The 16988-nt window shown below is 29.6% G+C and overlaps 1 protein-coding gene across 1 annotated transcript in view; it reads right to left on the bottom strand.

Annotated features, from left to right (window-relative positions):
- Positions 1–16590, bottom strand: part of LOC105627676 (DNA-directed RNA polymerase I subunit RPA2) — a 44929-nt gene extending 28339 nt beyond the window's left edge. Inside the window, exons 1-10 of the mRNA XM_012208955.1 lie at positions 16522–16590; positions 14190–14556; positions 13830–14068; positions 13422–13744; positions 13090–13349; positions 12753–12995; positions 12337–12611; positions 11937–12134; positions 11408–11515; positions 4674–4850 (exon numbers count right to left, since the gene is read on the bottom strand). Of these exons, the coding sequence (XP_012064345.1) occupies positions 4674–4850; positions 11408–11515; positions 11937–12134; positions 12337–12611; positions 12753–12995; positions 13090–13349; positions 13422–13744; positions 13830–14068; positions 14190–14556; positions 16522–16590 (2259 nt within the window). The remainder of the gene's footprint in view (positions 1–4673; positions 4851–11407; positions 11516–11936; positions 12135–12336; positions 12612–12752; positions 12996–13089; positions 13350–13421; positions 13745–13829; positions 14069–14189; positions 14557–16521) is intronic.
- Positions 16591–16988: the final 398 nt, after the last annotated feature.

Raw genomic sequence — 16988 nt, 5'->3', positions numbered from 1 at the left:
AAATATGATTTTGATTGGAGTAATACCAAAATTTGGATAATGAGCTATATTGGGAAAAGGTTAGTGTCTGAAATGTTTCATATTAAAAAGGAAAATGGCCTAAATTCGAAATCAGACACTGAATTTCTTACACGAATATAATCAATAAATTTTAATTGGAGTGTTTAAGCGATCTATGCTATCTATTATTATTTTTTCAATTCGATGACTTTTGACAACTTTATTGTTTCCTTTCTTAGATATTTACTTTCTAATGTTCTCTTATCTCAGTCGATTTTTCTTTGACACTACGAACGCTACTTCACTTTTAAAAAATTATTTAATTTTATCTGTTTTATGATTTTATGTTTATTATAATATTGTGCAGTTATGGGGTATATTATAGGTAAGTAAGTCTCTTTATCATTTTTGTTATCCTTTTTTCCAGTAACGTTCTTTTTAATGATTATGTTTGATTTTGCTCGCACTTAATACTAATCAACTAATTGACGGTTATTTACACTCCGGACATGGGAATCTGTTGAGACTTACTTATTGCACACGTATTGCTACTACGCTGCGAACATTCGAGTGTGAACAACTTTTTCTGATTGGAGACTGCTGAAGATGGTTTGAATACAGCCGACATTCAGTTTTTTATTTTTTGTAATAGATCAGTAGACATATTCAAAATATATTTGTATATGATTTGCACACCAATTACCGCGTATTAAGGCTCTTAATTGCCCGTTTTTATGTTGTGTTATTTTTTGTTAATATTTCAAGAGCCAATTTAGTCTTTTATTTACGTTATTATATACTCATGGGTGTATAATAACCTAATCCTAATCAAATCATGTATCGTAAACCATGTATGCAGAATAAAATAGGAAAAAATTTTCTGTTCTAAGAACAAAAGAACAAGAACAGAAGAACAAAAATTATAAGAAAATATGAAAGTCGTGAGTCCCTCCCAAGCAGGGGGGGGGGGGAAGTGGAGGGTGGGAATTCCACGCTTCGCGTGGAAAGTTGTAAAATATATTTTAAAGCAGAAAATTTCTGTTTTATATGGTGGAAAAGGATACGTTTTTTTTAAACTTTTTTTGTTTATAACTTTTTAATGAAGGACGAGCGACGGCTGAGACTTGTTGGAGATTACTCAGGATCATGACAACATATGTTACGATCAAGATCATAAGAGGAGTCCTCTGTTGGTAATTATATCTTTGATATAATTACCAAAAAATCTAATAAATTACAATAAAATAAATATAAAAAATATAAAGTCTAATAAGCAGTTATGATTTCTGAGAGATCTAAAACAATGTCGATTATTATGATGAAATAAATATATATAAAATTTAAATTCAAATATGTGGATATATAACAAATAAACAATTTAAGAAAGTTTTACATGCTCCTTTAGTAATTATTTCGGAATTGATTGGCGTAATTAGTCTTTCTCTATAACTATTATTTATTTGTATATAATAATTAATTGCAAAATTGGTAGTACTTTTTATGTCAGAAATATTTTCTTTAATAGATAGTTCTATTTATAATTGTTATTTTTTCTCTTGCTGGATTAAGGATCTTAATAGGTTAAAAAGATTAAAAAAGTAAAAAATAAATTTATTTTGAAATCAAGGAATAAAATTATAACAAATTAATATGAATATTTTGATTTCACTAAATATTTCTCAGTATAAAACAAAATGAAGAACAGAAAGTTCTAGCAGAATCAATAAAATCAATAAAAATGAAATTTACGTATTTTTTAATTTAACGATGTAATTATAACATTTAAACATTTCTTTTCAGATTTGTCGTATAATTTCACCTATTATGATACTATTATATTAAACTATTATTACTATTATATTAAATTAATGATATAATTTTGATTGTTCGAAATTTAAAGTTTCGAAGTTTCGAAGTTCCGAATCTTTGAACTTTTGAATCTTCAAAATATCGAAGCTTCAAAGTTTGAATGTCAAAGCCTTCGAAGCATTCAACAGTTCTTTTTAATAAAATGATGAGTTAATTTTTTCAGTAACGTGTGACTTTTCCAACTCGTTATAAGTAACGATCGAATGACTTTCCAACTTTGATGTTACCGTTAGTAACTTAGTAAATTAGTTACTTCTATTCCCTAAGATAGAATAAATGTTTAAGATAGAAGGACATACACACACACACACATATATATATATATATATATATATATCTTATGTTATCTTATATATAATCTATCTCATTCTATCTTAAGATAGTATAGAAAAATAGAACAAAAATAATACAAAATAGAATAGTATAGATTGAGATGAGTATAGATAAAATAAAATAGAATAGATAAAATCGTAATTTTTTTAAACTATTATAATCTCGTTTCTGAGAAAAGTCTATGGTAAGATTTGTGTGAATTAATCAAAGAAGCTTCTGAACTTTATCTGCCATTAAGTTATACGTGAAAAATCACATTTTTAATATTTTTTCTCTCTTATTTCATCGTTAAGACTCCTCAGTAGTCATCACAATCATATTGAATCATGACGTTAGAAGCGAGAAATGACGTTAATTTTTATTACATGCCATTTATAAATAGAGACAATTTAGAAAACAAAAAATGAGATTGCTTTAAAATATTTGTAAAAATGGACGAAAACTATGCTTATCCCTCTAGATAGTCAGTAAATAATCGTAAAAAATGATAAAAGACACGTAAGCTATGCATGCGCATTGAATAAAAGCATTGCCTTTTATCACTTGGGGGATCTTGATGCACTTTTGCAGGATGTTTTTGAGAAAAAAAAAAACGTGTCCGTTGATTCATAGTTTCGAAGAAATTAATTTTTTAAATAATTATTGTAATAATTTGAAAAACGCATTATATTGAAAAATATCAATACTTTTATAAATTTCATTTTATTTCATTGAATGTTAAAATTACACCTGGGTGGATGATTCTGAATCTCGGATGATGATTCTGAACGCAGCAAGTAGACCGCGCACCAGTCGAAATATTGTTCATTTCAGTAAGCATTCAACTCACTCACGCGCATAGCAATTCTCCGAACTGAAGAAGTATTTCAATAAAATTTAACAACATGGAAAATAATAGAAATGTTTATGATGAAATTATTGATGCTGAGTAAGACAAAACAACATCTTTATCGCTCCTAAAACAAGATATAACTGATGAGCTGAAAATTTGTGTATCACATTTTGTATTACAACTGACTGAAAAAGTGAAAAGTTTCAAGTTTTCTGAAAGAGCACAGATTACTGGAAAGAAATTTGTGTTAGAAATGTATCATGATTTTAATTTTAAAGAAGATGAAAAATTACTTTTGACGGAAAAATGCAATTATTGATGATTCCATTCTATTAGTATATGTGATTTCATCACGAACATTTCCATCATTTTTCATGCTGGTAAATTTTATTGAAATACTTCCTTAGTTCAGAGAATGCTGCATGAGTCAAATATCTACTGAAGTGAGCACCATTCGATTGGCACGCAGTCTATTTATTGCGTGCAGAATCATCATCCGAGATTCAGAATCATTCATCCAGATATAATTTTATTTTCTTAACATTAGATAAAATAAAATAAAATTTATAAAGATATTGATATTTTCCAATACAGTACGTTTTTGAAATTATTACAATAATTATTTAAAAAATCAATTTCTTCGAAACTGGGGGCGAATGACTGAAGCGGCCGGACATGTATCGTTTTTTTTTTCGCTCAAGAATAGCCTGTAAAATCATATCAAAATCCTCGACATCGTCATCTGGTGCTCCCCTTGTGAATTAAAAATAATATCATGTATGCACTTGCGCGAACATCAAGCAATTTGCGAAAGGTGAAAAACAATTAGTGATCGAATCACAAAGATGTGAGAGATACAATGTAATCAGCAACAGCCGAGTGAAAAAAGCCAGAGAAGGGAAGTTCATAACGTGGAAGGATATTATAAAACTTAACTAAAGTATAAAAAAAAGGCTGCATGGAATTTAGCAGAGCGATGACAGGAAATGGATAAGTTATTTTGATGGCGAGTGTCAGGAGCGTCAGAGAAACGAAGCTCTGAATTAAAATGCAGAAGGTTACGTAAATAGGAAGGAGTATGATCCTAAGAATACAGAAAGTAAGACAATACAAGTGAAGAAACGCTGGTGGATTTTAAGTCATCCAGAGCTTAAGAACAAAGGAGTTATATCGAATTTACAACTGCAATATGAAAAACGAAGACAGAAGAAGCTCTAAATGCATTAAATGCGATTGAGCAGTTACAGACTGAGAGCAGAAATGTATACTATATCGGCATAGTCAAACAATGAGATAACCAGTAATTGAGAGACATTTTTGCGAAGTAGAGAGAATCTGGCGAAAAGGAGGCGAAGTCAAGAGTAAGCGATCGTACATTTGGTGATCACATGTGATTCGAAAGACCATGAAGAGTTTAAGTGAACGCCTAGGATTTTAATAGAGGAGGAACAAAGAATTGGAATTGAATTAATATTGACATTAAAGGAATGAACATGAGATAGTAATACAGATGTGATCCAATGATGAGCAGGCAAGATTTGGAGGGATTCAGTAGGGCATTAGAAGAGACCCATGTGATCTCTAGATAGAATCATTTGATACTAAAAACAAAGTACTAAATAACAAAATGTAAGCTCACCGTGTATGAGATAACGGCAATTATTGCATTAGTACCCATCGCAAAATCGTCCATATTAATATTATCGTAATGTACCGGCCTAAAGAGTGGAGTGGCAGGTGTTTGCAGCCTGTACATTTTTGTTTGTGACTGCTGTTGCCAATTATGGCACGGTGTAGCCATTGTTTGTTTACCCATCTGCGAAGTTATTGAAAAATTTATATATTCAATCATTGTGCTATTAAAATGCATTTACAGTCTGCAAAATTCAGATGCGATTCAAAAGTTTTAATTTTAAGATTATTATATTATTATTAATAATCTGTAGAAAAAAAGGAAGAAAACCAATGTAAACCAATCTCAGATTGTTCATGTGTAAGAATATTTGAAGTGAAATAAAAATTACAGACATTTCGACTCTTAATATTGGGTTATCTTCAATGATTATAGATTTGAAACAAATTCATCCGTTAATAATTAAAAAGTGTATACAATCGCTTAATACATGGGTCAAACGAAACGATTATTAAAAACTAGATTATCTGAACATCATATCATATCAAGAGACATACTAATCAACACTCTGTTATTATGAATTACATAGATTGAAACTCAATCATGAATTTGATTGAAACAATGTTAGAATTTTGAATAAAGAAAAACCTATAATAAGCAATCAATCTCAGAGTCAATTTACATAAAAAAAACAAAAATGGATTAAATTTACAGGAGGATACTGTTGAATTCTTTATAGGTATTTTAAAAAAAGATTGATTTTTCTAAGTTTTAATAGTTAATGTTTTATACTCAGTTCTTATTAATTTTATTTACATTAAGATAAACAATAATTCCTGACAAATCGAATTACACGAAAATATATAGGCATATAAGATTCAGGTGCGGGTATTGGTGCGCAAAGAAATTATACATGCAGTTAATAAAAAATGATATATAATCTAAATATAAACGTAAATAGTACAAAAGATAACATATTTCGACTCTAGCTTTGAGCCCTCTTTAGATCATATAATAAATAAACTAAATTAAAATATAGTCAAATACGTGTAAATATACTGTTTCTGTACATGATCAATGCATCGTTTGCAAGTGGTTGGTTGATCGAATGAAAAAAACCAACATATAAAGGCTCAGAGCTAGAATTGAAACATGTTATCTTTGTAAACTATTTACTTTTATATTTACATTATATATTATTTTATTAATTGCACATGAACATATCCAGGGGGATAGTTTTTTGGGAGTTCAAATCTCACTCTCCCCGAAATTTTTTATTAATTATTTCATTTTGAAAAAGTTCTATTAGCACACATCACGATAGCATACATCCATTCACATCGGTTGGTGTCTAATAATTTTTCATTGCTTTTCATTACTAATAAGAATATTTTATTTTGAATTGGTGATATAGTCAGTCATAAAAAAGTTGCAACACTTCTTTCTTGATGGGTTTCGGAACTCAGCTCATAGAACTTTGCTCATAGAACGGTTGTAAATGGTTAGATCCATAAGTAAGAATCAATTGCTCAGCGAACTCCTCTCTTTCATTTTTAAATGTAAAAAACATACATCTTTTGATTTTGTGTGAATTTTTCGCTGTTACATAAAATATTTTTTTCTTCTCGTTGTAGAAACCATGTAAGTAATTTTTAATATTTCGTTCGAGCTTTGATAAAATATACAATATATAGGGAAAATTTTCGTAAGGTTTTTGTCCCGCGCGAAAAACAGAACATATGCTATAATTGATACATCCTTGTAATAACTGTATTATCCTTCTTAAAACAAAATTCTTTAAAAAAAGATATAAAAATTACATAAACATTACAAAATGCATATTTTTTCTTTTCAAAATGAGATACGAGAAGTTGTAAAAATATTCAAATTTCAAATGGAATTCATTAATGTTAAAAATTATCATATTTACAAACACTAATGTTTGTAAATTACAATAAAATTAATGCAGTGACATTCTTTTCAGTACAATAGCAAAATTATTTTTTTTGTCATTCCGATTGGTGCACGATACATCCCTGGATTGAACCCCCCCCCCTCTAAAAAAAATTCCATGATACGCCCATGTAATTGCATGTATAATTTCTTTGTGCACCGATATCCGCGCTTGACTTTTATATGTCTACATATTTTCGTGTTTATTTACATTCTGTTGTACTTATTTATTGTATTCTTTTACAATAACAATTTCATTTGACCTTTCACACTCTCCCGTAGTCTTACTGTATAGGCCAGTCGCCAGAGGTTTTAAAAAGGAAAAACCTATTACAGGTATTTACCTATTTACTATTATCTATTACCTATTTACAAGTATTTTATCGTTTTAATCAGTTTGAGGTATAAAAAGACTAAATTTAAAAGTACTTAACAACATTAAACAGAGCATTTGGAAATAATTAAGCAATAAAGTTTTTTTGGTTTTTTATTAAAATTCGAAAATGAAAAGAGATATCGAAAAATGACAACAGAGTTTTTTTGTTGCTGCTGAAATGTCCTACAAAATAATCCTACGTAAGTTTTTAATGAGCTTTGTAATGTAAATAGAACCAAAGATAGATTTTGGAGATACAGCGGTTTGAAGTGAGTGAAATTTCTTGAAAAAACAGCAATAGGTATTATACTTTTTCAATTATTGCCTTCTATGTCATTTTGAGTGCATCGGAGAGTAAAAAGTAGACATAAGATAATTTAAAGTAGACATAAGATAATTTAAAGTAGACATCTTACTAAAAAATTAACTTAAATTGAACTCAATATGATTGATATTTCCAGAGATATCGAGCTTCAAAGTAAACATTTTTTTCAAAAAAATTCGTCCATTTTGTATATTATTTTATATATTTGAAGTGTTTTTTTTTCGTATATATAATGAATTAATAATTAACAAATCTAACATTAATAAAATAAAAATAAATTATTTTACATCAACGATGCAATGTAATATTAAGAATGATCGCTTTACCTAGCTCGGAAGTATCTCTGGAAGTATCAATCGTTGAGTTCAATTTAAGTTTCATTCTTTTCATTTTTTTCGAAAGGGTGTCTAAATTATTTTATGTCACTTTTTATTCTCCGATGCATTCAAAACGACATAGAAGACAATAAATGAAAAAGTACTTATTTTTTATATTTTTCAAGAAAAGAATTTCACTCATCTTCAAACCGCTGTACCTCCGGTTCTATTCATAGTACAAAGCTCGTTAAAAATTCATTTTGTAGGATTTCAGCAGCAATGAAAAAGTTCTCTTGTCATTTTTCGATATCTCTTTTCGTTTTCGAGTTTTAATCGTTTTAATCGAAAAACAAAGAAAATTATTTTTTATTGCTTAATTACTTCCAAGTGCCCCTCTTAATGTTGTAGCATTTTTAAATTTAATCTTTTTATACCTCAATCTGTCAATTAAAATAATAAAATACCTGTAAATAATTTCTTCCTTTTTCGCCGCCATTTTTATTTCTGACGACTGGCCTAGTAAGCAATAATTGTTTGCAATAACATCATCGTCAATACATGTAATGTAAGTTTTATCCAAAGATTTTAACATTTTGATTAGTACTTCAAGGTTTTTATTGTATTATTTTGTATTTGATATATAATATTACGGATAATATTAAAAATGTACTTTATAAAGATTATGTGTTTCGCGGGTTTTCTCCGTGTCCAGATCCATTCTTGGAATGTCAACGTTTCGTGAATCTTGCAATCTAATTTATCAAGGCGAGGAGCAGCCTGATACTGAACTGTTCTTTTGGGCCATTCCCTTTATATTATCCTGCTTGTTGGAGTAATGGAGAGGGAGGAGGAGGAGGAAAGCATTGAGTGGGAAAACTCCCTTTCTTAGATAAAAACGAAAAACTCCCCTTCCTAGTTCTTGTCTCTGAGATCCGATTGTATCAACGTTATTTTGACTTTAAGCGAAACTTAAAACTCTCTCTGTCTCGTTTTAAAGCGAAAAAGAAACAGAGTTTTAAGCCTTACTTAAAATCAAAATAACATTGGCAGACCTAAGAAAACTGTCGTTAGGTCACAATGTGTCCGATGAATACACTTAATATTCGAATAAATGAATAAAAAATGAATGAAAATACTCATTCGAATACATTTCTTTTTTATTCGTTAAGAAACGAATAAATATTTTTTCATTCCATTTGAATGAAATTTTTTTTTAATATAATTATTTACGAATATTTTCATTTCGTATTCACTTTCACTCTGTACTATTTGCACATAGCTTGTAAGCGTACAAGAGAAAACAGAAATCTATAAAAACAATGACTACGTTCAGATTCTGACGCACAAGAATTCTATCTATCTATCTTCCACATACCAAAGGAACAACAAATTGGATTAGCAGGATATTAAACAAACACAATATCCGAACTATCTTCAAACTACCTAAAAAGATAGGACAAATCTTAAGAAATCCTAAAGATGAAAGACCTCCACTGAGCTCCTAGGAGTATACAAAATGTTGCGAGCAAGTATACATTGAAGAAATCGGGAGAATGGTCAACCTATGGATAAAAGAACAATGTGATGTCAAGCTAAGGTACGCCACACAGTTACCTTATCAAAACACAACAGGATATCAAATACTATTTAATAAAACAACTACAATAGCCAACATTACATCATACTTTCCAAGAAAGTATAGAGAAGCATAGAGATACAAAAATACCCTAAACAATTTAAAGATAGATAATGGCTACAACATAAATAAATTATTCTCCCGATTATTGAAGACCGATTCACTTCCCCCTACCCACAATCCTCTTCTCCCCCCCTCCATCATTCGAACAAGCAGCATAATATTATATAAAACGATCCAGAGAACAGTCCAGTAAGCTGCTTCTGGCTGATGAAGTGGATTGCAAGGTTTACGAAACACACATTGACATTCCAAGAATGGACACGGAGAAAATCCGCGAAATGCATAATCTTTATATAGAAAACACCCATAGAAGTCTCAAGAATATTAAAAATGTATTTGTTTGAGTATTTGGTTAAAGACAACTTTTAATAAATTTTAATTATTTAACTATTGATGACATTAAATAATATTAAGCGACTGTATACACTTTTTAATTATTCACAGATTTGTTTCAAATCTACAAGATGACCCAATAATAAGGATCGAAACGTCTATAATTTTTATTTCACTTCAAATATACGGAATTCTTACATATGAGCAACCTGTGGCTGGCTTACATTGGCTTTCTATTTTTTTATCGTTGGAGCCTTCATCAAAATAAAGAATTATTAATAACATTCAAATAAGTAATGGTATTCATATCTACAAATACAGGCAGTGAACGTTGAAATGTATTAATAATCTCAATAGGAAAAATCGGGATGTCATAAGTCACGGAGTACCATGAGTCATCGATTGTTTAACATAATCATAGAATGTTTAAATTAATACTACTAGTGCAATACAACTGTTACTTCGTTGCCCATACTTTTTATCTAAGAGGCAGCGATTAAATTCCATTATACTGAAAAGCATCGATCATTAATGGTTTTTGTGGTGCAATAACTTTTTAATCGCATAAAAATGTTTTAATATTGTTTTTGTAGTAGAAGATACATATATGAAGATAAGCAAGTTTCTGCACTTTTCTCAACTTACTAAGTTACAAGTAATAATCTAACATTTATTTTTTATAGTTTTCCATTAAATGTATAATTAAACGTATAATTAAATTATTTAATATATAAATATTTGGCAATAAATTCTTCATGTGGTGATAGGGTAAAATTGTACTAATAGAAAAATACATGTTGAATTGCTTAATTACAGAAATTAGATTTGATGATCGTAAAACCATAAGGCGTGGAAATCGTAATATGAGATACCTGGAGTATTTCTAATATGAAATAATCTTTGTTTCTATGTTATAGTGAAAATCGTTGCTAAAGTATAAATGTTATTGTACAATAATAAAAAGGACTATGAGAATAAACATCGAATGCCTGTTTCTGCAATTGGTTCCAATTATTTGAAGACGAGTCAGTTAAGTATAATGCATCGCATACTCATTTTGTACGCGCATTGACTGTGTTTATTTGTATTTTAGAAACATTAAAGTTTTTTAATTGCAATACTGATGTACTTTGCATTTTATTATCGATTTTTCAGAACATTATTAAGAACATAATTTTTTGCGATTTGCTCACTTTTTACATTTCTTTATAAAAAAAAATGAAATTTGAATTAAATTTTACATAACATTATCTTAAAGTTTACTAAATTCTCTTCAAAATGAAAACCTATTATTTTTTTAAATTCTGCCTACAGATTTCTGACATTTACCCAAAATGAACTCGGTATCTCATAATAGGAACATTTCCTCTACTAATCGTAATTATATTTTATTGTATTAGTGACTATGCTAAGAATGTGTAATTAATTGAAATTACTGTTATTTTTCATCATCATTTTTTCTTGCATAATCTTATTGTTTTGTGTGTGACTTATGGTATCCCAGATATGGGGACACCATGAGTCATTTTTTAAAAAATGTATTTTTTTCTTAAAACTATTTTCTAAAATTTAAAACTATTTTCTAATATTTACTAAATATATACTTATTAAATTTTTAAATATGCATTATGCTTTAATTATTAAAAAAAATTATACAAAAATGTTTATATTTAGATGTACTTTTAAGAGTTTAAATTTTTGTGACTCATGATGTCCCGGTCTCTTCTATGGATTTACCTGGCACTGATACATATTTCTTGGACTCTGGTTACAATCCGGCAAAGGAATGAGATTGGCTAAATTGCTGAAAATTGTTGTTTGGCTTATTTCTTGATGAGTTGTTAACTAGTAAGAAAAAATAAAATTATCACGTCGCATAGAGATTAAAAACTTAATAAATATAAAATTGTGTATATACAAAAATTGTATATGCATTCTTTAAATTTCTTGGAGTGAAATGTCACTTCAAAAGAGTTGAAATACTGTTAAAAAAGAGTAAAAAATTTGCATTTTTGAATATAAATAATAGATTTTTACTTTTGAAATGAGATTTCACACTTTTGGAGTAAAATTTACTTCAAAAAGAAAGTGAAAATTTTTTCCTTTGGAATAAATCTCACAAAAAAAAAGAGAAAATCTGCCACTTTTATTCAAAAGTGCAAATTTTTTCAATCTTTTTCGATAGTGATAGTATTTTAAGTGATAGTATTTTAAATAAGAGACTTCAAAAAATTTTGAGAGCAAATATAAAATTGTGTATACTTACTCCTTCATATGCTTCTTGAGGGTTCACACAAATTTCCATGTAAATTTGCTCAAACGTTCCTATAAGTTCAATCTTCTGCATAGCTAAATTTATTACTGGTCTCATCATTCTAGCAGCATTAGTAAATAAGAATAATCCTGGATACTGAGCTGGAACATTTTTCTTTGGCACAAATGCAATCTCTAATGTTGACGGTATCTAAAGAAAAAATATTTCAAATATCATATACACAGTGATTATAAATCAAAGTGATAATAAATCAAAAAGGGCGCAATTCCGTAACTGTCTTTACATGCCTACTAATAGTTGTTGGTGTCGTTGCGCAGATATTTTATATGGTGAAAAAGCTGCGCAACGACATCAAAATCGCGCCCCAGGAAGCATTACGTTCATAACTCACTTCTCGACCCTTTATTTTAAGCAATCTCAGCTTGTACACTACTTTATTAATAATTTTGTCCTCAATCAATCCAATCAATTTTCCATCTAACATTACATTATATGAATTTTTCCAATCTGCGATAAATAACGGAATCATTCCAAGATCTATTAATACTGCAGGTATCGCGGCTTTCAGTTTTGGATCTGCGTGTTTTGTGATGATACAATTCATTGTTAAGTGATTGAGTAATCCACATGGAGCACCATCCGGTGTATGAATCGGACAAATAAATCCTATAAATAGATCATAATTTAATATATTAAAAATCTTGATAAGCTGATATATAGAGTGTATACCAGACTTATGGAATCATCTTTAGTGAGCAGGTAGAGTGGGTTAAAGCATTGTAAAATTACACTAAAATTTGTAATTACCCCATGCATCAGGCAACAATTGTCTTGCTTCAGTAGTCCTCATTTCTTGAAAGAATGCGCCTCTATGTATCGCGCGAAAATGACTCATATAACGCATTCGATTGATATTTTCCACAACAATTGAAAGACCAGTGGTTTGCATAAGTCCCAGGCCACTAGATGACCTTACACTTCCAGTAGATAAAAAGTACTCCATTTGTGAGTCAATGTTGCTTCGAAATTTAGTGACGTTCAACATTTCCTCTGAATAAATATATTTCAAAAATTTTTTTTAAATTAGTTAAATGTATTTGGTTTAATTTTTTCATAACATCAACAATAAAAATAAAATACTTACGCATACTTAAGGAGTATCTATTACCAGCACTCTTGTCACGTTTGAGAATATGATGTTTAAGTCCTACTAGCCACGAATATAATTTCTCTTTAAGAACTTGGAGATACAAGTGTCCACCTAATAAACACTCTTGCATCATCACAGCGTCCGCACCTTCAACGGCGCATTTATTATTCGCAAAAGTGAACAATTTTTTAGTCATAAAAACAAGTAAATGGAATTTATCGATAGGTTCATCAAGATGAATAGAGATACAATATCTAAATGAAAAAATGTAATAATATAGAGAACACGTAACACAAACAAGAAAAATTAATGAGATTCAAACTTACTTAATGATATAATCACAAACATCTACGTCAGTCGCATCTGTAGGCAATTCGGAGAATTTGACTTTAAACATCTTTCCTATATAAGCTTTACATTGTTCATGCCAGTGTAGACCTTCTTCATGCACCGCACGTAACATATTTATGATACTGTTATTGTAATAAAGATCATCTTCACATCCAGCGATTAATGCTTTATAAATATATAAATCAGTTACGTCTATCAAACATTTTAATATCAATATTAATGGCACAAAATATGTAGCTTTCTTGTATGTAAATGCAAGTTTTGCAGAACCATCTGTCACAAAGTGCAGTGTATTGTTCTGTAAAGAGATACACATTGGTAACATATGACATGTGAGAAAACAAAAAAAATAATAAAAAAACAAATTCTATTCAGATATATACAATGGAAGAGTTGTCCTCCCGAACACTTCGCAGAAGAATACCCAATTCACTGAAATGGTCACCACGACCTTTCCAAGTTGGTCTCTTGACAGCAATGGGATAGTTTCGTCTCGTCATTATTAACATACGTATAAGTCGTTCTAAACCTTTGATTATGAAGTATCCACCCCATTCTTGTTCATGTTCACCATGAGCGATTAATTCTTCGGGGTTCATATTGTTCAAGTTACATCGATTAGCTAAAAAATAGCGTATTTTTGAGAGAGAGAGAGAGAGAGAGAGAGAGAGAAATCGTGAAGTGATTTAAATAAAAATATTTACTCAAAATGCATATAAAATAATAAGTGCTAAAGGCTCAACAAATGGCAGTCAAATTATTATATTTAGTTTTTACCTTGACCATGATTGGAACTTCTCCTAAATCCTTTTCAAGAGGTTCTTGCTCTTTACCATTAACAGACCACCCGAGTCTTGCTATTATTTTACCCTTGTAAGTAGAACCTCTTTGTCGACATTCTACCGGATATATTTTACATGTTTTCACACCAATTGTACTAGAAGGAATAGTGGGCTTATAGATATGTACATCATCCATCCAAAGAACTACCTTGTCACCATTAGTAAGAGTTAAATATACTGGTGTACAATCTTTTAAACTGTAAAAAAGGCCATCCTCCAGCATATAATTAAAGGAATCAATATGAGGCACACCTAGAGATTGCAATAGCTGAAACAAGTAAATTGATGTAATGTTCTGCTCTAAAAATATCTTATCAAGACATTTTTCTTGTAATAAGCATTGAATTCTACAGTTTTTCTAACAATAAGTACAGGTTGTTTTCTAATATCTTGATGTAAATTCACAAATATACCCAAATAAAGATGAAAATATTAAACATTAATAACATATCATATTAATAATAACATATCATATTTTTAGGAAAAATTATATTTAATACGTCAGAAACTTATTATTCCTCCTTTTATTAACATAATATAATTAATTTAATACACGACACTAGATAATAGATCTATTTTTTTATTCCTGCAGTGAAACTCCCTTTCTCTAGAACTTTTCTCAGTTTCGTCAAATATTAAACATGTATCCTGTAATTCACTTGACAATGCTCATGGACAGGTAGAGCTGACTAAACTGTCGAAAAGTCCTCTACCATTTTGCAATTTTTGTAATAATAGTTAACAAGATAATTACTAAAAATTGTCGAATATTGATCTTCAATAATTTTATTCTCAAATACTATCAACTTTATAGAAAAACTGTAAGAAACAAAAATTGTTTATTTTCTTCTCCTAAAGTTCTGAGAATTTTTTCAGAATTTTTTATCAACTTTTTCGAGGCCGATCGCCCGTTTTTTTTTGCCGGATTCTTTCATTTTGTGAAAACATGTCGAAGTGTATTTTTATTAAGATTTAATAAAATCTTAATAAGTGGAGGGAGGGAGAATTATTCTAATTACCCAGACCTTTTATTAATCTTTTAATATTAGTAGACATTATTTTATACAACTTTATTTTATAAAAAATGTAAGAGATATTTCATGTTACTTATACATATATTGGTCCATCAGAACATGCTTTTTTATCAATAAAAGTTTTAATTGCTTTTCATTTACAAGAATTGAAACAAAGTTTGAAGTAAACTGATTGTGAGTATTTTATACTCAAATTAATAGATTTGTTTGTGTCGCAAACTCCAACATGCTCCAACATATTCCTATCACAGCTCCTACTCACTCTATTAAGCGCATTGGAATGAGTAAGAACTATGGTATGAGCATATTACAACATGTTGGAGCATGCGACGAGAACAAATCTCTTACCAGAGACCCAAGTGCTCTCTAGATTAAGTTGGAGCATGTAACGCGAACAAACCTAAAAATTCATTACTTGCTTACCTTGATAAAAAGTTATCATATATCAACATAAGTTCATAATTTCACTTTGAAATGAGTTTACGAAACTCACTAAGGTTTATGAGACTCACCTGATTGCACCAATGTTACTTTGATTTTAAGCGAAGCTTAAAACTCTTTCTGTCTCTATCTCTTTTTAGCTTTAAAACAAGACAGACAAGTTTTAAATCTCGCTTAAAATCAAAGTGATTGGTGCAACCGGGCCTCAAGCACACAGTATTTTGTACAGTTATAGGTAAAAACTCATAGCGAATTCGGACACTTGCACTATACTAGATCGGTGCATATTAAAAGCTACTTTGCATAAAATTAGCAAAGTTAAATGTAAAAGTATATAAATATTTTAAACGATTAACTATCTACTAATGATATTGTCATTATTTAACATGATTTAACATTATTTAACAAAATATGTGTATCATTTCATTATCAAAGTTGATTATATTGTATTACTGCATTGAGATAGTTTATATAAAGCAGCTTTTAATATGCACTGATCCAATGTAATGCAAGTGATCGAATTCAGTTAAATCTCAATTGTCAGAATGCAAAAGAAACGTGCATTCAAATAAGTTATGATGTCACAAATGAGAATTATTATAAGTGAGAATCGATGTAAATGAAAAGCAACTTTTATCTCTGAAATTCTATAGTATGCATAACGTAAATTATAGCATATAAATTAGCGCGCTAACATTATAAGGGCCATTAACTCTATGTCTATAAACTTCACTACACATCAATTTGAACATACTAACCTCATTCTGTTTGTCGGGCGGTTTGCCGAAATTCGGCGATGTGTTCGTCAATTTTGGTTCAATCAACATATTTAATAAATTCGTTACGAACTACAGATTACGATTTCTTCCAAAAATACTTTGCTTTCATTTACAAACGTAACCGTATTCTTTGTACTTGTATTCTTAAAATTTTCAGTTTTTGAAAAACATATATGTAAACGACATAACCAAGGAGATAAACTAAAACTGCGTTCAGAAACCTTCACTGGTATGCCACTAAACACCAGCGTTTAGAAATATTCGTGTGTACTCGGTGTGCACTAGTGTGAAATCGTTCGGAAACGTCGAGACTGTTGAGAGAGTCAGGCTCTGCACAATAAAAGGACAGAGAATAAGAATTTCACACTACTACAATAGTAGTTCCGTTACCTAACTAACTAACTAATTAACTTGTATAGTTAGGTAAGTTATTATTACTTCTTCGT

The sequence above is a fragment of the Atta cephalotes genome (assembly GCF_000143395.1).
Source record: "Atta cephalotes unplaced genomic scaffold scaffold00010, whole genome shotgun sequence".
In the NCBI taxonomy this organism is placed as follows: Eukaryota; Metazoa; Arthropoda; class Insecta; order Hymenoptera; family Formicidae; genus Atta; species Atta cephalotes.
This window is presented reverse-complemented; position numbering and strand designations above follow the sequence as displayed.